General features: G+C 44.5%; 1 protein-coding gene across 3 annotated transcripts in view; it reads right to left on the bottom strand.

The window, feature by feature from the left end:
- Positions 1–8264: 8264 nt before the first annotated feature.
- The window catches only part of LOC124009961 (period circadian protein homolog 2-like), a 28494-nt gene continuing 10207 nt past the window's right edge, over positions 8265–26551 (bottom strand). The window contains exons 4-20 of one of the 3 annotated variants that reach the window (XM_046322230.1): positions 26364–26485; positions 25875–26076; positions 25093–25144; positions 24521–24663; positions 24290–24368; positions 23850–23956; positions 23528–23681; positions 23114–23363; positions 22758–22869; positions 22298–22514; positions 21880–22001; positions 18717–18983; positions 17605–18521; positions 11712–11949; positions 11169–11412; positions 9097–9247; positions 8265–8942 (exon numbers count right to left, since the gene is read on the bottom strand). In XM_046322230.1, the coding sequence (XP_046178186.1) occupies positions 8931–8942; positions 9097–9247; positions 11169–11412; positions 11712–11949; positions 17605–18521; positions 18717–18983; positions 21880–22001; positions 22298–22514; positions 22758–22869; positions 23114–23363; positions 23528–23681; positions 23850–23956; positions 24290–24368; positions 24521–24663; positions 25093–25144; positions 25875–26076; positions 26364–26485 (3389 nt within the window). In that variant the 3' untranslated portion in view covers positions 8265–8930. The remainder of the gene's footprint in view (positions 8943–9096; positions 9248–11168; positions 11413–11711; positions 11950–17604; positions 18522–18716; positions 18984–21879; positions 22002–22297; positions 22515–22757; positions 22870–23113; positions 23364–23527; positions 23682–23849; positions 23957–24289; positions 24369–24520; positions 24664–25092; positions 25145–25874; positions 26077–26363; positions 26486–26551) is intronic. The other 2 variants (XM_046322232.1, XM_046322231.1) reach the window with 2 other exon arrangements.

Here is a 26551-nt window from a genome sequence, read left to right as displayed (position 1 = left end):
CTTAACTGACTTGCCTAGTTAAATAAAATAGTGGTCCTTCTGTAGCTCAGTTGGTAGAGCATGGCGCTTGTAACGCCAGGGTAGTGGGTTCGATCCCCGGGACCACCCATACGTAGAATGTATGCACACATGACTGTAAATCGCTTTGGATAAAAGTGTCTGCTAAATGGCATATATTATTATATTAAATACATATTGCTGTAGCACACTTCAAAAAACAGGGACCAGAAATGGTTAAATGCTTTCCTGCTAAACTAGCATCAAACAGTCATTCCACAGTAATCACATCTCAGCAATACACTGCCGTTTGTGTGTGTGAAGGTAGGCTTTGAAGTTTAATATAGGACTACTTTAGCACAGCTGGACCAGTGGGCCTTTATCAGGTGAGAATGTCTGGGTTTGGCCTTCTTGTCTTGCCTGGCTAACCAAACTCCTTGCTCTGGTCAAACGCTAAGCCATGCCCACGGACGCTAGTTTCTTCTCCTCAATGAGTCTAGATCTGAGTTCCTCCCCAATGATTTCAACACCCTTAGCGGAGTTGCCAACAACCAGATGTATCCGGTTTTTAGGGATACAGCTAATTCAAACTAGTTTCCTTTTCTACTAAAAAACGGATGTCGGAACTCCGCTCAGGCGTTTTAGAACTCGGCTAGGCATTTTCATTTTCGCCTGCCATGTTAGGTTAGATTAGAGTTCTAGAACCCACACATTCAAACCATTGTGATTGGTCCCAGAAACCGATGGGTTGGGCCAAGCCAGAACAGCGGGTAAATCAGAGTTTTTAAATTCTCTAATTGGTTAGAAATGATTACATCGCTGATGACTTTGTTTTGTACAACACACCTAATTTTGACATCACAAACGACTTCTGGTGGCAGTGTAGACTGAAAGTATGTAGGGAACATAGAGCCGTGGAAGAATTCATTTTGAGTTGTCAGGCAACTTCTCAACAATGCAGTGTGAGATCTGGCACCTGGTTCATTTGATGGCCTTCATTTGTATTCTGACAGCGTTAAATTCCTCCTTGAAATTTGACAAGCAGTAATACTACTAGCTACTTAGCAATTTCATGAGGTTGGCTTTAGATACCCCGGATAGGTTCCCAATCACCCAACCTCATAACTAGCTACCAAGAAGGCATTTCAGGCTATCAATCAAGTTAGTGTAGCCAGCTTGACTAACTATCTTAGCTGGCATGCCTGTGGGCAAGGTTGCTAGACTTTAGAAAAACAAGCAATAACTAAATGTACTGAATCTTCTTTTACCCAGATGTTAGCAGAGATGCAGAGATTATTTTGTTTATTTAAAAAAGAACCACAAGTCAGGGGGATACAGACAGCTCAAGAGTTATGCTTAAGAGTTAAGCATAATGATTATGGCTCTAGATTGCAGGAAAAGCTATTTGAAGATGTTTTTCAATTCTGAGATTTACAGATCACAGCATAGCCCCCTCTGGCCACCCTCACATATGTTGTGCCTTCTCATATTTTGGGGCTGCATGATCTCAGACATTAATATTATTTCATTTAACTAGGAAAGTCATTTAAGAACATCTTCATATTTACAATGATGGCGTACCTTGGCAAACCCTCCCCTAACCTGGACCAATTGTGCTCCGCCACTCGGGAGCCATTGAACATGTGCTTAGTGCCGAACTGGTAGATGGACACCAAAATAATATTTCTCTCTGCTCACAGCTTTTCTTCTATCCCTTTCAGACAAAAATTGCACTCTTTTAAGAAATAACCCGTTTTAACATGAAAGATGTCGCAGCAGCACACCACATCAAAGGCACCTAAAATCAATATCAAAGCCCTTCTCCCCGGTTCAGTGGCCGGCCTGTAAAGTGACATCTTGGATGTTGCTCTGATGTCCTCAAGTGTCACTTCTGACACATCGATATTTACTTATCGCTGCCCCATACACAACGCAGCGTGCGTGTTGGTTTGTGACAACTCAACAAATAGGCCTACTCTGTAACATAGTCAAGCCAAGGTGGCTCAATAACGATTGGATAAATTGTATTTTAATTCTGTACCTGAAATCCACATTATTAGGGGACATTCACAGACTGTTTTCAGTTTGTGATGGAGCCGACTCCGGATTAGCGGAACCCCAGAGGTGGCGTCACAGCAGGAGGGGAGTTGTCCAGATTCACACCTGATCCTCAATTTGGGAGAGGTGCGAACTGCTAGGGATGTGAATGACGGTGGTCGCTTTGATCCACGCTGCTAATAGCCGTGGGAGAATCTTCCCCACCGTCTGCCTTCCGGTCCAGTTTCCACTGATAATCTAGCCATGCTGTGGGTTTTTATTTGCAAGCATGAGGATTTTATGTGACCCTCTCCTCTTGCATTTTTAGGCAAATATTACGTGTTCTTTCTATACTGCAGGGGGAAATGGAAATACTAAAATAGCCTACAGTGGTTGATATGCCTATTTTGAAATGGCACACATTCGAACGTGCAGGCCTAGGCTACTGAAGTGAGCATATGGCCAATTCAATCAGTAGCCCATCTGTGTGCCAGAGACTATAAACCCAGAACGCTCCGACTTAAACTCCAATTCAGCAGCTCTGCAAGTTAAAATGTCAAAATTACGTTCCTTGAACACCAAATAGAGGTTCGCTGAGAAACTATTTCCATTTACTCACTCCCATTACAGACGGTATGTACATCCAAGAAAGGTCCAAAGATAAATGTACATACAACCGAAAAAATGCCTCTTCGGAGCGGTTGCAGACTTCCGACCTGTGCGTTTCCACATACGGAGCTTGGAGGTGCCGAATAGGCATTGTTTTAGGTTGCTTGTCAATTTTATATTTAGACCTTTTTGGAAGTACATACCGGTCATAACGAGAGTAAATTAAGATAGTTGCTCAGTGAAAATCCATACTTGGTGATCAAGGAACGTATTTTGACATTATAACGCGCAGAGCTGCTGAATGAGAGTTTGAATCGGAGCTTTCTGGGTGTCCGAGAGGTCTCTAACGCACAGATACCGGTTCAAATGGCCAATCATCTCACCAAAGGTCAATTTCTGTAACTGCTCAAGTTGTTCACACAAAGTAGGCCTACTTATTACCGAGGCCCTCTCAATTCTCAAATTAAGAGCGTGCCATTAATCATCTACCTAAATTAACCTAATTAATAAAGAACTAAAACCACGATGAAAGAGTTCCAGTGAAATGATAGGAAAACCATAAAATGGGTCTTTTCGGTTAAAGTTATAGCAGGTTGTGAACGTCAAAATAAGCACTTGGGAGTGGATCTCCTTCTTTATAGACAATAGGCTATTTCCACTGAAAGGTAATAACCACTAGGCCTAATATCCACAATGGCCTGCTTCCTGAATAAACACAAACACGAAAAATGTACCCTAATATTTGGCATGAAATAAATACATGTAAATGAACCCCTACTTGATTTTATTACATTCGTCAAATTTTTGTGTTTTCATAAAGTAGCATAGAAAAGTGTGAATATATTGAAATCTTTCATTTATAAACATTATCAACACAGCATATATTTTTTTTCAGAAAGAGTAGCCTAGAAAAGTGTAAATATATTGAAATCTTTCATTTTTATTTTGAAACATTGTCAACACAGAATAGAAAATTTAAAAAACTTTTTTTTTTAGATGTTATGCTTTATATTTGAAGAATAGACAGGACAACAGCTGTTTCTACAGCTCTATGGTGTGGTGTGGTCCTAAATTAAACTGCCAAACAGCCCGACCGCTCTGAGGTGTGCGCATGGTCTTAAAGCACACCCGTGCTACTTTTTGTATCACAGTACAATGATAAAACTGGGCAGGGGACAAAAATGCAATTTCAGAAAGTGGGGTCATGCCCCCCGTCCCCAGTGAAAGGTGCACCCCTGCAAGTAGGTACACGTAGCTATGTGTGTGGCAAACATTTCATCACAGGTAAGCCATTTAACCTGTTTAGTGTAGTCTGCTTAACTCCACTCACTACTTGTAGCTGTATAGTCTGTTTGTTTGGGTTGTTGGTCTTGGCGATCTAGCTGTAACACTCACTCATGTGACTGCTAGCATCGTCATGAAAAGAGGCTTGAGGGAAGCCCTTATAATTGTACGTCTTTCTAAGTAGTGAGACTGCTCGGGAGCAGGCAGTGTTGAAAAGTAATAGACATGTTGTACTTTCCTTAAATGTAGTTGTGTAATTGACTAAAACAAGTAGACAAGAAAATTTGAAAAATGTCAAGTTTTCCCTCTGAGTCTAATAGGGTAACCTATATCCTCGGTAACCATATCGACTGGGGAAATGATTAGTGTTGTGTTTGGGAAAGCTGATCCTAGGACAATCTTTCCTCAAACGCGCAAACATTGCCGCACGAGAGCGATGCGCGTAAGTTTATGACAGAACACGGGGGACGTCTTATAGAATGCCAGCAAAAAAAAATACTATGTACATGTTGCTTATGAGTGCATTTCACACTACGTTTGGATTTTAAGGTTCGTATGAATGTCCTGTTTAATATTATGTTTGCGTCCTCATCGCAAATCAACTGCATTAAATGTAAAAAAAAATCAAATACACCACCAGTAAAATGGCTCTTTGCTTAGCTTTTGCTACAGCAGCCTATGTCAATGAGCGTTAGCATTCTAGCTAACAACCGCTGCATCCAAAATGTTTATTTTGCAAAGATCACAACCAAATATAAATTTTAGCGACGGTTCATTTAGAATTAAAACACAAATTGTAAGTGTATGAGAACCCAATAAAGTTATAAGTACTAAAAAGGTCAACCATGGCTATGTTGAATGGGCACAGATGGTGATGTCTTTCTTACTGCAGTCAAGAGTCACGCACATCTGTGCGTGATGTCAGCGTGCCGTGTACTGGAAAGGGCTCTATGAGAACATTCAACCACAGGCTAGAAAGAAACTGGTGAAACAGAAAGCAACTTCTCTACAAGCCTCTTCTGCCACACATTTTAGTCAACCAACATAATAGACTAGAAATCCTGTAAGTGTTTTCAACAACAAACAGATATCAACATCATCATGTTATATATTGGATATGCAACAAAATATTTTGCTGTGTGACCCGGAGTTTTATTTTGGGAGCACTGTGGGCCTAGGAAAAAAATGAAGAAAATACATTGATGTAATAATGCTTCGCTCTAACGTATTTTCCCGAGTGCCCTTAAGAGTCATGGTTGCACCATTACCACAGCGAAAGCTTCCATTTCAATCAGTGCCTCGGGTTTCCCCAAAAGCATCTTAACGTTAAATTCATCATTAGAACCATTAAGCGCCATGGTGCTAACAATGAACTTAAATCTTAAGATTCTTTTGGAAAACCGGGCCTACGTCAAAAGATCTGAACCATATTACCGGCGCAGCATTTTTATCTTCCCATAGCGGGTCGCTGGGACCGCATTTTACATTCATAAACCATGTCGTTATCTATTTGTTTACACTTCAGTCATGTTACCTCATTGGTTAGCTAGCTAACAACCTGGGAACGTTACCAGTATATCCAAACATTTGGGGGCATAGAAAGAAAGGAAAAGGGATAGCTTGCTTCAGGAGATCAGTGACAGTAGAAAATAATGAATGTCAGATCTTCTGCCGTTTTTGAAGAGACAGTATACAAGTTTCAATGTAATGCATCTCAATAGTGCTTTTACACAATGTAGAAACCGAATATTCCACACATTACTTTGTAATTTCGATGACAATTATTCCTTTCAACATTTTGCCAGGTTACAGTTGATAAATGAGAACTTGTTCTCAACTGGCCTACCTGGTTAAATAAAGGTGAAATATTTTTAGCTTTTACAATACATTATTATCTTATATACATATTACATCAAATCAAATCAAATCAAAATCAAATCAAATTTATTTATATAGCCCTTCGTACATCAGCTGATATCTCAAAGTGCTGTACAGAAACCCAGCCTAAAACCCCAAACAGCAAACAATGCAGGTGTAAAAGCACGGTGGCTAGGAAAAACTCCCTAGAAAGGCCAAAACCTAGGAAGAAACCTAGAGAGGAACCGGGCTATGTGGGGTGGCCAGTCCTCTTCTGGCTGTGCCGGGTAGAGATTATAACAGAACATGACCAAGATGTTCAAATGTTCATAAATGACCAGCATGGTCAAATAATAATAAGGCAGAACAGTTGAAACTGGAGCAGCAGCACAGTCAGATGGACTGGGGACAGCAAGGAGCCATCATGTCCCTCAAAAGTACCTTGAATTCATATAGGCCCAATATAGGCTGTATTACAATAAAACATGATATATTCTGGTGCTCCTACATTTCATGTGGTGCTCCTAACTTTTTAAAATTGGGAGCATCAGTGTTAAAATGTTGATGCTAGCCCCAGGGCTCTAAATGAACACAAATACAAGACTACTACGGTCAAAACGTTTTCAATGAAAACATTAATTTCAATAAATGAAAAAACAATTGATAGAACATGAACTGTGTTGTGGACACACTGTAACTCACTCTTCCTTTTCCACACACACACACACACACACACACACACACACACACACACACACACACACACACACACACACACACACACACACACACACACACACACACACACATTTACATTTACATTTAAGTCATTTAGCAGACGCTCTTATCCAGAGCGACTTACAAATTGGTGCATTCACCTTATGACATCCAGTGGAACAACCACTTTACAATAGTGCATCTAAATATTTTAAGGGGGGAGGGGGTGAGAAGGATTACTTTATCCTATCCTAGGTATTCCTTAAAGAGGTGGGGTTTCAGGTGTCTCCGGAAGGTGGTGATTGACTCCGCTGTCCTGGCGTCGTGAGGGAGTTTGTTCCACCATTGGGGAGCCAGAGCAGCGAACAGTTTTGACTGAGCTGAGCGGGAACTGTACTTCCTCAGTGGTAGGGAGGCGAGCAGGCCAGAGGTGGATGAACGCAGTGCCCTTATTTGGGTGTAGGGCCTGATCAGAGCCTGGAGGTACTGAGGTGCCGTTCCCCTCACAGCTCCGTAGGCAAGCACCATGGTCTTGTAGCGGATGCGAGCTTCAACTGGAAGCCAGTGGAGAGAGCGGAGGAGCGGGGTGACGTGAGAGAACTTGGGAAGGTTGAACACTAGACGGGCTGCGGCGTTCTGGATGAGTTGTAGGGGTTTAATGGCACAGGCAGGGAGCCCAGCCAACAGCGAGTTGCAGTAATCCAGACGGGAGATGACAAGTGCCTGGATTAGGACCTGCGCCGCTTCCTGTGTGAGGCAGGGTCGTACTCTGCGGATGTTGTAGAGCATGAACCTACAGGAACGGGCCACCGCCTTGATGTTAGTTGAGAACGACAGTTTGTTGTCCAGGATCACGCCAAGGTTCTTAGCGCTCTGGGAGGAGGACACAATGGAGTTGTCAACCGTGATGGCGAGATCATGGAACGGGCAGTCCTTCCCCGGGAGGAAGAGCAGCTCCGTCTTGCCGAAGTTCAGCTTGAGGTGGTGATCCGTCATCCACACTGATATGTCTGCCAGACATGCAGAGATGCGATTCGCCACCTGGTCATCAGAAGGGGGAAAGGAGAAGATTAATTGTGTGTCGTCTGCATAGCAATGATAGGAGAGACCATGTGAGGTTATGACAGAGCCAAGTGACTTGGTGTATAGTGAGAATAGGAGAGGGCCTAGAACAGAGCCCTGGGGGACACCAGTGGTGAGAGCGCGTGGTGAGGAGACAGATTCTCGCCACGCCACCTGGTAGGAGCGACCTGTCAGGTAGGACGCAATCCAAGCGTGGGCCGCGCCGGAGATGCCCAACTCGGAGAGGGTGGAGAGGAGAATCTGATGGTTCACAGTATCGAAGGCAGCCGATAGGTCTAGAAGGATGAGAGCAGAGGAGAGAGAGTTAGCTTTAGCGGTGCGGAGCGCCTCCGTGATACAGAGAAGAGCAGTCTCAGTTGAATGACTAGTCTTGAAACCTGACTGATTTGGATCAAGAAGGTCATTCTGAGAGAGATAGCGGGAGAGCTGACCAAGGACGGCACGTTCAAGAGTTTTGGAGAGAAAAGAAAGAAGGGATACTGGTCTGTAGTTGTTGACATCGGAGGGATCGAGTGTAGGGTTTTTCAGAAGGGGTGCAACTCTCGCTCTCTTGAAGACGGAAGGGACGTAGCCAGCGGTCAGGGATAAGTTGATGAGCGAGGTGAGGTAAGGGAGAAGGTCTCCGGAAATGGTCTGGAGAAGAGAGGAGGGGATAGGGTCGAGCGGACACACACACACACACACACACACACACACACACACACACACACACACACACACACACAATGAATTGACCAGGTGGGATGTAACAGTCTGTATGTTCCCTGGTCTCTCAGGCTGTAGAAGAATTTCAATACAGTTTAGTTTGTTGTAGAAAAGGTTTGTACCCGCAGGGTGCAAGCGGTACTAGGCAGTCTAATATGGGGTGGCAGGTAGCCTAGTGGTTAGAGCATTGGGCCAGTAACCGAAAGGTTGCTGGATCGAATCCTCAAGCTGACAAGGTAAAAATCTTGTTGTTCTGCCCCTGAACAAGGCAGTTAACCCACTGTTCACCCGGTAGGCTGTCATTGTAAATAATAACTTGTTCTTAACTGACTTGCCTGGTAAAATTTTAAAAAATGGTCTTGTCAGGGACAGCTGAGGGTGGGACTTGGTGAATAATTTATGTCACTTGAGAATGAGCCTTTTGCGGAGGTGATGCTGCTACAATTAACAGGGGCAGATTCAGGGGGTGGATGTGGCTGTTATGATCCAAGGCCAGAAGAGAGACAGGTGTCCATGTTAAAGGTGTCCATAATTCAAGCTCCTCGCCGGGCTTCCTGTAGGGGCTGACCTCCTCAGTCTCTGTGTCTCCCATATCCAGGCCAGGCTGCTCCTCAGACAACAACACCTCTGGAGTGTCCTCCTCACAGCCCACACTTAACAAAAAACAACACATTTCTGTTAGTTACTTTCAGACTTGCTTTTGACAAATGTGAATGGCTGCCTGTAGTGTAAAAGAGAGAGAGAAAGGAAGATAGAGTGATTGTGAGAACGAGAGAGGGGGGAAAGAGATAGAGAAAGAGAGCTCACCTTGGCATCCATGACCTTGGGCAGCCCTCTTCTCCTCATCCAGGGGTGCACCTCCCCCAGTTCTATCTGCTGCTCCCCGGTGAAGCACGGCTGGCTCTTCTGCATCACACGTAGCTTCTCTCGGTCTTCCCTAAGCACACAGTCGATACCCCTGAGTAGACCAAGGAACATACACACTCGGTATACTGAACTATGTGACTTATATGACCAGGTGAAAGACATACAGTGCCAGTCAAAAGATTGGACACACATACTCATTCAAGGGTTTTTCTTGATTTTTTAAAACTATTTTCTACATTGTAGAATAATAGTGAAGACATCAACACTATGAAATAACACATCTGAAATCATGTTGTAATAAAAAAAAAGTGTTAAACAAATCAAAATATTTTATATTTGAGATTCTTCAAAGTAGCCACCCTTTGCCTTGATGACAACTTTTCACACTCTTGGCATTCTCTCACCCAGCTTCATGAGGTCATATGGAATCCATTTCAGTTAACAGGTGTGCCTTGTTAAAAGTTAATTTGTGGAATTTCTTTCCTTCTTAATGTATATGAGCCAATCAGTTGTGTTGTGACAAGGTAGGGGTGGAATACAGAAGATAGCCCTATTTGGTAAAATACAAAGTCTATATTATGGCAAGAACAGCTCAAATAAGCGAAGAGAAACGACAGTCCATCATTACTTTAAGACATGAAGGTCACTCAATGCGGAACATTTCAAGAACTTTGAAAGTGCAGTCGCAAAAAACATCAAGTTCTATGATGAAACTGGCTCTCATGAGGACCGGCACAGGAAAGGAAGACCCAGAGTTAACTCTGCTGCAGAGGATAAGTTCATTAGAGTTACCAGCCTCACTCCTCTTTCTTTTCTCGTTAGAGACAGTTTGCACTGTTCTGTGAAGGGAGAAGTAAATAGCGTTGTACGAGATCTTCAGTTTCTTGGCAACTTCTCGCATGGAATAGCCTTCATTTCTCAGAACAAGAATAGACTGATGAGTTTCAGAAGAAAGTGCTTTGTTTCTGCCATTTTTAGCCTGTAATCAAGCCCACAAATGCTGATGCTCCAGATACTCAACTAGTCTAAAGAAGGCCAGTTTTATTGCTTTTTTAAATCAACACAACAGTTTTAAGCTGTGCTAACAATTGCAAAAGGGTTTTCTAATGATCAATTAGCCTTTTTAAAATGATAAACTTGGATTAGCCAACACAACGTGCTATTGGAACACAGGAGTGATGGTTGCTGACAATGGGCCTCTGTAGATATTCCATTTTTAAAAATCCTCCGTTTCCAGCTACAATAGTCATTTAACACACTAACAATGTCTACACTGTATTTCTGATCAAAATGTGATGTTATTCTAATGGACAAAAAAAGAAGCTTTTCTTTAAAAAAAAAGGACATTTCTAAGTGACCCTAAACTTTTGAACGGTAGTGTAGCTGATGTTGAACTGATCTTCAGGGTCCACTAGATATGATATCTGGAATAATTCAAAACTAGCCTTGAAGAAATCACACATTTTCTCTCAACCCACTTTGCCTGACAACTTGTGCAAGTGCCCCATCTTATACATTAGAACTGCAAGCCAGCAACAAAAGACCTCATACGCTTTCATCATCATAAGATGGATCACACAAACATACATAGATTTTTGGGATCTATTGTGGACATAAATCCAGCAGGTAAATACAGGGACGGAGTAGGTGGGAGTGGAAGGGAGTGGGTAGTATCTATGCTGTGCAATGTGTGCTGTGCAATGTATTTCCCAAAGATGCTGTGTTCCATCTGAAAAATGTGTAAATAAATAAACCAAATGAAAACCAACAAATATTTCTAACCCCAGCATTCATGGGCACTCATCATTTTGGGAAACATTGCACTAGGACTCATGCTCTGGGTAGAAGTTGTCTGTGGTCACAGATCTAGGATCAGTTTACCCTCCCCTTATCCTTCCCCTAAGCCCACCCCTTCAAAAATCCCAAACTGACCCAGATATGCATTCACAGACAACTTTCTCATATTCCAAGGCACATTGCGTGCCGCCTCTCTCCTGTCTCCTCCCACTCACCGGGAGGGCATCTGATAGGTCAGCATGACCTTGTCGTCAGCGTTGGCGGTGACTAACCACGGCGGATCCTGCAGTACATACTTGTCATATTGGCTTTCCTCTACCTCCATTGGCCGCCCCTCACTAGCGCTACCACCACTCCCGCCGCTGGAGTGCACTTTGACCTGCTGGCAGCTGTTCTGGGAGGAGTCCACGGTGCCAAAGTAGTTGCTGCTGTTGTTGTTGCTTGTGTGGCTGCTGCTTACTGTGGGGGTGAAAGAACACACAAAACAGAGTTAGGATCTCTTACCTCAGAAGCACCAGCGTTCTGGTCTCAAGTGCTTCATACATGAAGCAACAAACTGCTGGATGTAATGTCATGCTGCCATGTTAATGTCCTTCTATCTTGTGTTCGTTCTTGTTCTGCCATCCTTGCTGATCAAATATGTAAACCCCCAAGGCAGTTACAGGAGTGAGGTTTGGTACAGTGGAAGTGACTGGTATATAATAGGAAAATAATTCTAACAAATGTACAATAAGGCTAGGGTAGGTGTGTGTACAGACCTGTGCCACTGCCAGATACTCCGCTAGCTGACGTTCCACATCCCAACGTTCGGCTGTTATTAGACATTCTGCTGTTAGACGTTCTAGCTGAGGTTCCGCAGGCATTAGAGCTGAAACCCATGGACCCTGAAGTGCCTGAGCTGGTGCCTGAACGAGAGTCTGAATGGAGCAGGATGTCCAGCAGGTCACTCGATGATGAATTGACATCGCTATGGTTACCATTGCCCGGCGAGCCCACCTGCAAGACAGAAGTCAAAGGTCAACAAACAGAAGCTCCACTTTCAAGTCGTATTGCTCCCTTTCTTCGGGCATCAGTCCCATCCTTTTGCAACTCTCACTTCTCCTTCAAGGTCTAAGAATCGACTCAGTCATATTTATTTAACTTTTATTTAACCAGGAAAAGCCCATTGATACCCAGAGTCTCCTTTTCAAGGGAGACCTGGCCAAGAAGTCAGCAACAATCAATACATTACAGAATTAAAACATACAACAATGTGATCCAGCCTATAAAAAGCATTTACACTCCTCTGTAACAGAGTCTCCCATCAATACTTTACATTCATTCAGTGGCACTAACATATCTAGATGAAGCATGGACTGTAGATTATTCCATGCGTCTGGGGCACAAGAAGAGAAGGCAGTCTTGCCTCATAGTGTGAATGTCCTGGGGACTTTAAGTAGCAACCTGTCACGAATTCCGCCGAAGTCGGTCCCTCTCCTTGTTCGTTCGGTGGTCGCGTCACCGGTCTTTTAGCCATCGCCGATCCACTTTTCATTTCCATTTGTTTTGTCTTCTGCACCTGGTTTCTATTCCCCAATGACATGTTCATTATTTAACCCTCTGTTTCCCACATGTTAGTGTGCGTGTTTATTGATTGTTCATGTCGGTTCTTAACGGCTGGTTATTGATTGCCGGGTTATGTATTTACGCCCGTTATTTTCGAGTGACCGGTATTTCTCCGCACCTTAAGTATTGTCTGTGTACTGGTGCTGTCGTGGGATGAAATACCGTGTACACTCACCTCTGCTTTCCTGCGCCTGATCTCACTGCACCAGTTACCCACCACATGACACAATCACCTAGCAGACCGGGTATGGTAACTGCTGTTGGTGAAGGAGACCAGAGTATAGAGGTAAAGAGGGAGTTTACCAAAAAGGGCTTTGTAGATGAACACATACAAATGTATCTTTATGCTCATATAAAGTGAGGTCCAACCTACCATTTGGTACAATGATGAGTGAGTGACTTGGCATTTGTAATAAAGCGCAAGGTTGCATGGTAAACAGAGTGCAGTCTCTGTAAGACGGAGGAGGTTGCATGGTAAACAGAGTGCAGTCTCTGTAAGACGGAGGAGGTTGCATGGTAAACAGAGTGCAGTCTCTGTAAGACGGAGGAGGTTGCATGGTAAACAGAGTGCAGTCTCTGTAAGACGGAGGAGGTTGCATGGTAAACAGGGTGCAGTCTCTGTAAGACGGAGGAGGTTGCATGGTAAACAGAGTGCAGTCTCTGTAAGACGGAGGAGGTTGCATGGTAAACAGGGTGCAGTCTCTGTAAGACGGAGGAGGTTGCATGGTAAACAGAGTGCAGTTTCTGTAAGACGGAGGAGGTTGCATGGTAAACAGAGTGCAGTCTCTGTAAGACGGAGGAGGTTGCATGGTAAACAGAGTGCAGTCTCTGTAAGACGGAGGAGGTTGCATGGTAAACAGAGTGCAGTCTCTGTAAGACGGAGGAGGTTGCATGGTAAACAGAGTGCAGTCTCTGTAAGACGGAGGAGGTTGCATGGTAAACAGAGTGCAGTCTCTGTAAGACGGAGGAGGTTGCATGGTAAACAGAGTGCAGTCTCTGTAAGACGGAGGAGGTTGCATGGTAAACACAGTGCAGTGTCTGTAAGACGGAGGAGGTTGCATGGTAAACACAGTGCAGTCTCTGTAAGACGGAGGAGGTTGCATGGTAAACAGAGTGCAGTCTCTGTAAGACGGAGGAGGTTGCATGGTAAACACAGTGCAGTCTCTGTAAGACGGAGGAGGTTGCATGGTAAACAGAGTGCAGTCTCTGTAAGACGGAGGAGGTTGCATGGTAAACAGAGTGCAGTCTCTGTAAGACGGAGGAGGTTGCATGGTAAACAGAGTGCAGTCTCTGTTTACCATGCAACCTCCTCCGTCTTACAGAGACTGCACTCTGCACCATGCAACCTCCTCCGTCTTACAGAGACTGGACTCTGTTTACCATGCAACCTCCTCCGTCTTACAGAGTCCAGTCTCTGTAAGACGGAGGAGGTTGCATGGTAAACAGAGTGCAGTCTCTGTAAGACGGAGGAGGTTGCATGGTAAACAGAGTGCAGTCTCTGTAAGACGGAGGAGGTTGCATGGTAAACAGAGTGCAGTCTCTGTAAGACGGAGGAGGTTGCATGGTAAACAGAGTGCAGTCTCTGTAAGACGGAGGAGGTTGCATGGTAAACAGAGTGCAGTCTCTGTAAGACGGAGGAGGTTGCATGGTAAACAGAGTGCAGTCTCTGTAAGACGGAGGAGTTTGCATGGTAAACAGAGTGCAGTCTCTGTAAGACGGAGGAGGTTGCATGGTAAACAGAGTGCAGTCTCTGTAAGACGGAGGAGGTTGCATGGTAAACAGAGTGCAGTCTCTGTAAGACGGAGGAGGTTGCATGGTAAACAGAGTGCAGTCTCTGTAAGACGGAGGAGGTTGCATGGTAAACAGAGTGCAGTCTCTGTAAGACGGAGGAGGTTGCATGGTAAACAGAGTGCAGTCTCTGTAAGACGGAGGAGGTTGCATGGTAAACAGAGTGCAGTCTCTGTAAGACGGAGGAGGTTGCATGGTAAACAGAGTGCAGTCTCTGTAAGACGGAGGAGGTTGCATGGTAAACAGAGTGCAGTCTCTGTAAGACGGAGGAGGTTGCATGGTAAACAGAGTGCAGTCTCTGTAAGACGGAGGAGGTTGCATGGTAAACAGAGTGCAGTCTCTGTAAGACGGAGGAGGTTGCATGGTAAACAGAGTGCAGTCTCTGTAAGACGGAGGAGGTTGCATGGTAAACAGAGTGCAGTCTCTGTAAGACGGAGGAGGTTGCATGGTAAACAGAGTGCAGTCTCTGTAAGACGGAGGAGGTTGCATGGTAAACAGAGTGCAGTCTCTGTAAGATGGAGGAGGTTGCATGCAACAAGTCACCATAATCAATTACAGAGAGAAAACTGGCTTGAACAAGCTTCTTTCTAGCCATAAGTGGGAAGAAAGCCTTATTACGAAAATAAAAACCCAATTTCAATTTAAGCTTTGTCACAAGATTATCCACATTAAAGGACAACTGGTCATCCAACCAAATACCTAGGTATTTGTAGGATGACACTTTTTCAATGGAAAAAGTCACCAGATGTGAAAATGCTAGACTTCTCTGGCAGAGTTCTAGCTCTGGTAAAGGTCATGAATTTAGTGTTTTGTATATTCAAGACCAGTTTGAGACCATTTAGGGAGGCCTGCAGTGACTGAAAAGCAGTCTGGAGCTCTTCAACAGCCTGAACCAGAGAAGATATTGTCCCACTACGAGAGATGGATAGACAGAGGTCTGTATTACAGTAACTACAGTAAGTTATATTTTGTGGAGAGTTGCGATGTTATCCTACCTCGTCACTGCAACACCTCAGCCTAGAGCACACTATATTCCATGATAGTAGTTGGAGACACAATGTTTTAGACGTAACATTTTAGCCAGGAGACTTTTGGATTATTGCACTTTGACAAGGCAGCACAGTTACTTCACACAGGATGTCGGGATTGTAAACCTTTTTAATGATTCGATACAATTTGCATAAACTAGATGAATTGGTGAAACTATAACATTGTCTCCCAGTAAAAGCTTTCTTAAAATATTCATAACAATTACAAATCTACAGCCTGTGCCAGTTGAAGACAATATAGGTCTGATTTGTGAATGACGTTGGGGTTAAGTCGCTTTTTACACATCCTAAACCTAGCCTAACACCTCCAGTCTGAAAACAACACTTTTCTAGTTTTGCTGCCATTTTCGTGAAACTCAATACTGATGCCACAACCTTACACTAACCCTGTTTCCGAGAGAGTTGGAGGAGCCTGTACTAAGTCTCTCTGGGGTAAAGGGAGGGAGGGAGAAGAGGATGCAGAGGGGGAAAGAGGTCAAACTCATGAGGTCTGATTTCAAAAGGCTCAGAGACCGTTTCTATCTACAAGCTATCATACTGCTCAACAATTGAACTGGACTGACCCCCTTTACTGACTCCCCGCACTTTAGCACACACGCACTCAGACAAATATACACCCACCCAAACAGATATACACACACACCCACACAGGTATACAGTACCAGTCAAAAGTTTGGACACACCTACTCAATCAAGTTTTTCTTTACTTTTACTATTTTCTACATTATAGGATAATGGTAAAGACATAAAAACTATGAAATAACACATGGAATCATGTAGTAACCAAAAAAGTGTTAAACAAATCGAATCAAAATATATTTTATATTTGAGATTCTTCAAAGTAGCCACCCTTTGTGTTGATGACAGGCCAGGTCATCTAATGCCTCACTCCATCAATCTCCTTTTTGGTCAAATAGCCCTTAAACAGCCTGGAGATGTGTTGAGTCATTGTCCTGTTGAAAAACAAATGATATCCCATCTGGTTTGCGCTTAGTGGGACTGGCGTATCGCTGCAGAATGCTGTGGTAGCCATGCTGGTGTTTCTTGGCCCAAGCAAGTCTCTTCCTCTTATTGGTGTCCTTTAGTAGTGGTTTCTTTGCAGCAATTCGACCATGAAGACCTGATTCACACAGTCTCCTCTGAACAGGTGATGTTGAGATGTGTATGTCACTTGAACTCTGAAGCATTTATTTGGGTTGCAATTTCTGAGGCTAGGAACTCTAATGAACTTATCCTCTTCAGCAGAGGTAACTCTGGGTCTTTCTTTCCTGTGGCGGTCCTCATGAGAGCCAGTTTCATCATAGCGATTGAAGGTTTTTGCGACTGCACTTGAAGAAAGGTTTTATTTTCCGAATTGACTGACCTTCATGTCTGAAAGTAATAATGTACTGTCGTTTCTCTTTGCTAATTGGAGCTGTTCTTGCCATAATATGGAATTGGTATTTTACCAAATAGGGCTATCTTCTGTATACCATCCCTAGCTTGTCACAACACAACTGACTGGCTCAAGCACATTAAGAAGAAAATAAATTAAACAAATTAACTTTTAACAAGGCAGACCTGTTAATTGAAATGCATTCCAGGTGACTACCTCATTAAGCTGGTTGAGAGAATGCCAAGAGTGTGCAAAGTTGTCATCAAGGCAAAGGGTGCCTACTTTGAAGAATCTTAAATATATTTTGACATGTTTACCACACTTTTGTGGTTACTACATGATTCCATATGTGGCATTTCATAGTTTTGATGTCTTCATTAAGTAATATAAAAAAATGCAGAATAGTCTAAATAAAGAACCCCCCCAAAAAAAAGTGCAAATAAAGACCCCCCAAAAATAATACAAATAAAGAAGAATACAAACTTTTGACTGGTACTGTACACTCACACCCAAACAGATATACACCCACACAGATAAACACTCACACCTACTGCTGCCACTAATTATTTTGACTAAATACTGAACAATTTAAACATTTGCCCCCCAATCCACACATCCCCAATGCACATGTAAATATTGGACTATAAATTGTGCCTTCCTGTATTATACTTATGCTAAAAAAAAATGATTCTATTCTACTGAACTATTTACCTTACGTTCGTATTCTTATCTTTGACTATTTCTTGCGTTGTGGAGAAAGAACCTGCAAGTAAGAATTGTGTTGGATTGCACATACCATGTGTATCCCGTACGACTTGAAAATGAGTATCATACCTGCCGAAGCGCCTTGACCTTCTCCATGGCTTGGCAGACCATGCTCCCTCCCTTCATGTTGACGGTGTTATTCCCTTGTGTGCCAACAGAGGGCACCACCACCATGCGGTCCTGTCTCTCCAGGGAGCACCACATCTCCTCCAGCTGCAGGGGCGAGCTGCACCATGATTGGACCAGTGGAGGGGAGGACGCTTGGTCCCTGCCGCCCATGGTCGCATGCGGGGAGCAGCGAGACTGGGTGGTTTCCCCAGGTGGCTTGGGAGCCTCCATGGGCATGGAGAGTGGGAAAGGCTGGGCGGGGATCGGGAAGGCCGTCAGTAGGGGAAAGGCCTGTGGCTGAGCCGGGAAAGGAACATGAGCAGGTAAGGTGAGGGAAGTCTGTGGGTGGAAGGGCTGTGACTGAGAGGGGTAGCCGGCTTTCTCGGCCTGGTAGAAAGGCTGCTGTCCTGGAGCCCCGCTTCCCATTTGAGGGAACATGCAGCTGGGGAAAACCAGAGCCACCACGGGGGTCACCATGGGAGTAGAGAAGGGCGAGGGCTGGATGTTTGGTGGCTGGCACTGGGGATCCTGGTTGCTCTGGCAGTCACCAAAGCCTGCCAATGAATTCTCTGGGCGGGTAGGCATGGTGCCAGCCATGGTGCCCGCCCCAGGGTAGACCTGGAGGGGGTAGACTGGCACCACGGTGGGGTAAGCCAGGGGCAGCAAAGTGGACTGGGAAGTATTGGAGGGAGACCAGGAGGTCTGGTTGAGGCCATGGTTGAGAAGGTGGGGTCGGGGCTGCGGCTGTCTTCTCCTATGAGACACGGAACTGTCGGACGACTCGTTCTGTTTCACCCGCTTAGACTTGGTCTTCTTGTTGCGCCCACTTCGACGGGCAGCGGGCTCGGCCTGCGTGCATGGGCGCACAGCGGGCAGAGCTAGAGAAGGGGACAGCGAGGGGAAAGGGACAAAAAGAGGGTGTGATTACATCATGTATTTGACAGTGAGAGGTTGAGTGTATGAGAACATTATTAAGGTACTGTGTGAGTCTGTGTTGAATTGTACTAGCCCAAGTCTAACAACCTATACTGAGATTGTATTGTAATGTGTGTAGAACATGTTTGCTACTGTACCATCAGCGGCGCCCTGTCCCTTCTGGCGCTCCAGGTAATGGGAACAGTTGGCCTGGAAGGCCTGGACTCCCCTCTGTTCCCTGAAGCGACACAGGAAGGTCTGCTCCTCCTTCACGGTGTGGGCTACTAGGACCTGTTTGGTCAGACCGAGCTTCTTATAGGGCTCCCTCTCCAGGCTGGGAGGTGAAACAGCATTGGGGGGAGGCCCGGGAGTCTGGCTGCCCCCCTCCACCTCAACCCGAGCCACAGATACATCTACGATGATCTCTGTACAGGGAAAAACAGACAGAGAAACAATTATACAACATATACATAAAACACCCAACTGCTCAGGACATACAGAGATGAGACGGTGTAATACCCTTAGCAACATTGATAAACATATATACATTGATATTCATTACAGGGAAGCAGAGATGCAGAGAGAATGGACAGCGCATTTAGACACATAGCTTTGGTATAACATACATCATGGTATAGTCTTGAGGAACCAGACGACTGTGAATCTCTGAATATTGTAAAATACTTCTGATACATTACACAACATCAAGCTACATCCATACAACACACACACCCATGTACCTACGCACGCACGGACGGACCCACACAGTCCCCACTCCCAAACACAACCCCACCACCACAAACTGAAGACCAAAAAGAGTAGAACAGAAGAGTAGAATGAGACATGTCAATGTCCCTGTAGTGTATACCTGACCCGGGCTGCAGTTTCTTATCTCCTACATGCACGACGGTGCTGCTGTAGCTACACTGGCTTGCTACTGACACCACGCTCTCGGCTTTGCCGCACGGTGGCCCTGCGAGGGCCGCCAGGGAGGAGCCCACTGCCCCTGTGGCGGAGGTCGTAGCGTCTGTCGTTATGTCTGCGATGACGTCATGCACAGGGGTTAGACCAGGCTGATGCTTAAACAGTGCAGGGTCTGCCAGGGTGACAGGGAGAGACTGAGGGAGGGTGACTTGGAGAGTCACATGTAAAGTCCCATAAATGCAGATTATAGAGAGATAGACAAAAGAGAGTTTGGCTGTGTCTGATTCAGTTGGTGACCTGTCCAACAGAGCCTTGGTGAGACTGATAGTCTTTCAAAATAAAAGTCTTTAAACTACAGTGGACAAAATATAAAACGCAACATGCAAAAACTTAAAAGATTATACTAAGTTACAGTTCATATAAGGAAATCAGTCGAAATTAATTCATTAGGCTCTAATCTATGGATTTCACATGACTGGGAGTACAGATATGCATCTGTTTGGTTACAGATACCTTTTTTTTAAGTAGGGGCGTGGATAAGAAAACCAGTCAGTATGTGGAGTGACCACCATTTGCCTCATGCAAAGAGCTGATCAGGCTGTTTATTGTGGCCTGTGAAAAGTTGTCCCACTCCTCTTCAATGGTTGTGCGGAGTTGCTGGATATTAGCGGGAACTGGAACACACTGTCGTACACGTCGATCCAGAGCATCTCAAACATGCCCAACGGGTGACATGTCTGGTGAGTGTGCAGGCCATGGAATAAATGGGGCATTTTCAGCTTCCAGGAATAGTGTACAGATCCTTGTGACATGGGGCTGTGCATTATCGTGCTGAAACATGAGGTAATGGCAGAGGATGAATGACACAATGTGCCTCAGGATCTTGTCACGGTATCTCTGTGCATTCAAATTGCCATCGATAAAATGCATTTGTGTTCGTTATCTGTAGCTTATGTTATGGGGCACTCTGTTCACCATGGGGCACTCTGTTCACCATGGGGCACTCTGTTCACCATGGGGCACTCTGTTCACCATGGGGCACTCTGTTCACCATGGGGCACTCTGTTCACCATGGGGCACTCTGTTCACCATGGGGCACTCTGTTCACCATGGGGCACTCTGTTCACCATGGGGCACTCTGTTCACCATGGGGCACTCTGTTCACCATGGGGCACTCTGTTCACAACGTCGACATCAGCAACCCGCTCGACCATACAACGCCATACACGTGGTCTGCGGTTGTGAGGCAAGTTGGACTTGTTGCCAAATTCTCTAAAACAATGTTGAGACAAATAAGCTTTTCGTGCATATGGAACATTTCTGTGATTGTTTATTTCATGAAACATGGGGCCAACACTTTACATATTGCGTTTATATTTTGTTCAGTATAAAGGAGTTTAAATATAAATACTGATATTTTGATAAATTGGTATGTGTATGTGGAGCCAGACAGAATCTGCAGGGTGTCTTTCCAACCAACACATTTTCAACGTTGTCACACTATATTTCTGACTATTAATCTAGCAGTATTATTTGTTTTAAATTCAATTAATCCCACAGGTATATTTAATTTTAATTAGAAGTTTGCAGGTTCCATCTAGAATGAGACATCTAATTTAAGTACAAATCACACCGGAGCCAAAGGCGTCAAAATGTTCGTGTGAGAGTAGAGAGCGTCAATACACATTAACGCGTATGCCAATTTAATTGTCACAATAATCCATAACAAACAGTCATATTTGTTACGTTCGCTATGTAGCCCTTGTGAATTATTGTTATGTTCCTTATGACTCACCTTATATGTCCTACGGGAGCCACCGTACCTGCCTGCTCTAAACAGTTGTTATGTTTGGTCAAGAACGTGAGGTCAGGTGTAGCTAATACACCCGATGAGTTTATAAAGAATTTTGCTTGTCTCGCTCTTTCTACATCGCAGTATTCTCTCTTAGCCTGCCTAGGCTTTATGCCTGTGATCAAAATCAACACAAGTAGGTATAACGTTATTGTTTTCAAATATGTATTTTTGGCACTGGCCGTATTGTTGTTATAGTAACGACCCATTATCAACACTTAAATATACATGTCACAAATCCAGACGTAACAATGCACAAACAAGTTTATTTTCCGGCAATTTATCGGCTCATTTTACTAGCAATACTTCGTGTAGACGTGAGAAAAATAGATTTGCTTTCTAATTTAACGCGCGGTCCGTCTGTGTTCTCTCACTCACAACCTTGCATTCTAATTCCGACTGGTAAAAAAATAGTGGTGTAGAAGAGTTCACTTGCAATATAGGATACATTCAACTGTAGCAATAATACCGAAGTCAATTGTTGAACATCTTTTATTAATGGAGTGATAAAGTAAAAATAGATTACGACCAGTGGTAGAACGTACCTTCAGATAATTGCATGGGATTGTCCCCTCCTTTCTGCTTGTCCTCATCTGAGGACATAGTGTTGTCAGAAGAGTGGCACCTCCTCTTCATAGTGATGGGAACATTACAGCCCTCTAGATATCTGCCCAGAGAGGGAGAGAGATGCACACAGAAGGATGAAAGACTGATTTACTTTATATCTTAATCAAAAACAATAGCCCATGATGTAACTACTACCATGTCATTGGGTAGCAGTAAGTACATACAGAATAAGTAACAGTCTCCTTTCCACCTATCTACCCAGAAACAATGCCCATAACAGGACAACTAGATTAATAGACAAAAGACCCAAGACTATAAATAGGCTAGATGACCAGAGAGATGAACAGATACGTGATTAGCAAGATGAATAGGTGACTAGTTAGTAGTTGTTCTGACCTGATGACACTGTCCAGACAGCTGATCTGTTGGTAGGAGTAGACCGTCTGGTCGTTGAAGGCCAGCTGCTCCTCCTGTACTGCAGTCCTGCTGCTGCTGTCCTCCAGGCTCAGCCCACTGACCCCAGCACTGACCCCACTGTCCCTCCAATTCAGAGGGGCCACAGGGGCTGCAGATTCCTTGGAACGCACCCCTGCTGGACTCTTCTGGAGGAACTCTGCTGGGGAAAAGGGAGTGTGTCAAGACTGGGATGGGCATGGATTTGTACGTTCTGTATACGCCAAACTACACCCATGAACTACACCCATGGATATGTGTGTTTTCTACATCTCTTCCAACACACAAAAGTGCATTGATATATGTGTACATCCACACATATGTACACTCCCCAGTTCACATTATCCAATGCACATGCGAACATATCTCTCTGCTTCCTGCAGACTGTGCTTGTTTGACTTACTGCCAGGGCACTTCTTGGTCTCAGGCATGGCCGAGGAGGGGGCATGGTAGATCTGCTGTTCCTGACTCTTCTGCAGGTGGATACCTTTACAGATCTCCTGGAATGACCTCTGCTGGGGAGGAGAGAAGAGACATGTTCACTATCACGGAGAGAGAGAGAGAGAGAGAGAGAGAGAGAGAGAGAGAGAGAGAGAGAGAGAGAGAGAGAGAGAGAGAGAGAGAGAGAGAGAGAGAGAGAGAGAGAGAGAGAGAGAGAGAGAGAGAGAGAGAGAGAGAGAGAGAGAGAGAGAGAGAGGTAAAAGAGAGTGAGAGCGAGTGATAAGACAGGGAAAAGAGTGTGACAGAGAGGGTACTTACAGGTTTGGCCCAGCTGCTTTCCCCCTCCTCCTCGATGTGTGTCCTGCTTGGGCTGCCCTCGCTGGTCATCACCTGAGATGCTGCAAGGTGGTCGTTGCTTTCCACACTACCGTAGCCACTGGAGCTAGTGTTGTGCACCGGCTGTAGTAGCAATCTGTGGATCTGCTCAGTGATCTCCTGGACTTCAGAGTCCATAGTCTCCATGAGGGCAGGGAGCGGGGACACAAACACGTCCTCATTCACCGGGCCTCTAGAAGTGGGAACAACTACATTATCCTTATTCAGTCATACAGGCTTCTTATATTAGAGAGTTTTCTTCTGTCTTTAAAAAAAAAATGTGCCAAGATAACACAAAATAGTGCTGAGCAGAGAGTAGTGTCAAGATAGAAAACATTGTGCTGGGCAGACACTCACATGCGGACTTTGTGCCTCCCGATAACGAAGGAGACCTTGCGGCTCCAGGGGTTGACGAAGCTGGACCAGCTGGTGTCGACGATGACGTACTCTCCGTTCCGCGTGCAGAACCTGATGGGGGAGTGGTCGAACGGCTGGCCAGCGTACTGAAGGACTATGGGTAGGAGAGAGGACATAGATGTCAGCAAAAGACGGAGTAACGCTAAAATGGAATATATTCTATTATTAAAGGGTCATACAGTGTGTTGTATGCAGTCCAGAGATAGAATAGCACTACGTTAATTAAGTAGTATGTTAGAAAGTGTGTTCTAGTTTCTCTTACTCTTCTTGTGAATGGCCAACATGACAGGCCTGTCATCGGGATGCATGAGAAGAAGGACTGGGGTGCCAATCAGATCCTGGGGGAAGTACCCAAGAAGTGGAACAGCTCTGAAAGGCAAAAAACAATCACATTGTGAGTCAGCCTATAGGTTTCACTGTACTCTTCTGTTGGATAAAAACAATCACTTTGTGAGTCAGCCTATAGGTTTCACTGTACTCTTCTGTTGGATAAAAACAATCACTTTGTGAGTCAGCCTATAGGTTTCACTGTACTCTTCTGTCGGATAAAAACAATCACTTTGTGAGTCAGCCTATAGGTTTCACTGTACTCTTCTGTTGGATAAAAACAATCACTTTGTGAGTCAGCCTATAGGTTTCACTGTACTCTTCTGTCGGATAAAAACAAAAGTGTATGGGAAAAAAAGTGCAAATGTGTCTCACCTCTCATCCACATCCTGGAACACACAGCTCGGAGTGTGTGTGGTGGTGAAGATGCGCTTGTCACTAGGGATTCTGGGAGCTGTAGGCAAAATGAAAACACTACTGTTCCCACACACTATATTTCACATATACCTATTTCACTAATATACACTACTGAGGATGCAGTTTCAAAAGTATTCAAACAGTCACGACTCCGGCCGGCATTGTGACGGCATTATCATTGATCCTTACCCTCGTATCCGGAGTGCACCTTCTCAGCCACTAGGAGGCAGCAGAACTGGTCCTCAGAATGGACCTTATCCTGCACCTTCATCAGGTAGGGGGTCATACAGAATGGGTAGTACTGCAGGTCCCCCTCACACTCCTTACCCCCACTACAGAACACAGGAGAGAGAGGACAAAGTCAGCAAGTCACTAAAGCAGCAACAAAACCATGAAAATATAGTGTCCTTTTGATTGTCAGCTGTGTTAGTGACTCACTTCATTAGCATCTATTTCACGGATTGAGTTGCTGCTTGGGTGTTTTTCTGCCTCTTGGGGGCAGAGTTGAGCTGTAGATCTACTTTAACGGCAACTGTGTGTGTGTGTGTGTGTGTGTGTGTGTGTGTGTGTGTGTGTGTGTGTGTGTGTGTGTGTGCATGTAAATGTGTACGTGTGTGTCAGAGAAAAGAGCGAGAGCTTCCTATTTATGAAACCAGCCGAGAATCCAACTAATTTAAACTGGAAAGAGGGAATGAATAGAAACATGGAGAGCAGCTGACTCACGGACGCAGCCACACACACACACACACACACACACACACCTGATCCGACAGAAGAACGATTTTTCCTGCATGCAGTCCGACCGGGATGACTCTGAAAGGGGAGGAGGGGGGGGATGAAAATGGTTTTAATTCAAAATATGTCTACTTTATTGGCTCAATGCCGACCCTCTTCATTCAACTGAGATACTATTTCACGAGTCACATCAGCTTTCAACAACACACCTATTCAGAGAAATTTACAAGATGAATACAGGACAAAGATACGCTCAATTTAGAGTAGGAGAGAAGATCGGTGTCTAATCTGGTGCCCTTGCTTCAATGCATACACTATGTATGTTTTCCAAGCTCTGGTTAACCCCCTGTATTGACTGGTTTCGCAGGAATCTGTAATTGATTTGATTAGGGTGGGGACGACTAGACTCTTATACAGGTACATTCATGTTTTACTAGCAACGGCTTCGCTTGTGCTGTTTGAAATGGATTACTTTTCTGATCATTATAACTACATGGGATTTGACTGAAGAGTGTCTCGAGAAGCGCTATATATTTAAAATGGGGCAGGCGGACCACTCTTATAGCCAGGTTTAATGGGTAAACAAGCATGTTCTCTTTTTCCATCCTACCATATGCCTTTAGTGCATGTGTGATGTAGCTCTGTTGTTCTCCTGTCTAATAAAACGGTTCATAGACGGTCTATAAGAGGTTATAAGTTAAGGAGGGGTTTTCGCTACCTTCTCCAGGAGGGCAGGTGGTATGGCATGTTTAGAAGTGTTTAGATGGTCTATAAGTGGTTATACGCGCTTGTAGAGGGGTCATTTTACCTGCTCCGGTGCACATGCTCCAGGAGGGCAGGCGGTAGCGCGTGGTGAAGCTGTAGAAAACACTAACGTCCTGGGGAGTCAAGAACTCCACAAACTTGGCATCCTTGAAGATGCCCCGTTTACAGTTGAGGATGGAGGCGGCCTGGTCTGAGATGTAGACAATATTTCCCGTGATCAGAGATACAGCTACAGCAAAGATGTCCTGGAGGGACACAGAGGCCCATGTGAGAAACTGGCATATACAGTACACGGACAGCTGCAAGTTTGGATTACTCAAACGTTATTACATCACTGGGATATCTGATCTGTTGTTGGTCAGACACCATGTCAAATTGGGACGGATGGCATGGATGTGGTAGGCATAAACTCGTGGCTGTTATAGTGTTAACTAAGCATTACTATTGGGTTCCATTTGTTTTTGAGGATGTATTCAAGGAAATGTTTTTTTGTGTGTATTCAGAAGTAATACTGTACTACTAAGGAATTTACATTGTTTTTGAGGGTGTACTCTGAGGTGATGCTGTCTATCTCCTCGATGGTGTAAGAGGACACTTCCAGGCCTGATGGCTGACTGTCATTGGTCATCAGCAGCTGGTAGTACTCCTCATTGGCTGAAACACAACACAAACACACATTGGTTTCCTTGTTGGACTTTTGAGACACATTCCTAATACAAT

Source organism: Oncorhynchus gorbuscha, linkage group LG22 (genome assembly GCF_021184085.1).
Source record: "Oncorhynchus gorbuscha isolate QuinsamMale2020 ecotype Even-year linkage group LG22, OgorEven_v1.0, whole genome shotgun sequence".
NCBI classification, from domain to species: Eukaryota; Metazoa; Chordata; class Actinopteri; order Salmoniformes; family Salmonidae; genus Oncorhynchus; species Oncorhynchus gorbuscha.
The sequence above is the reverse complement of the archived record's forward strand: the minus strand, read 5'-3'. Positions and strand labels throughout refer to the sequence as shown.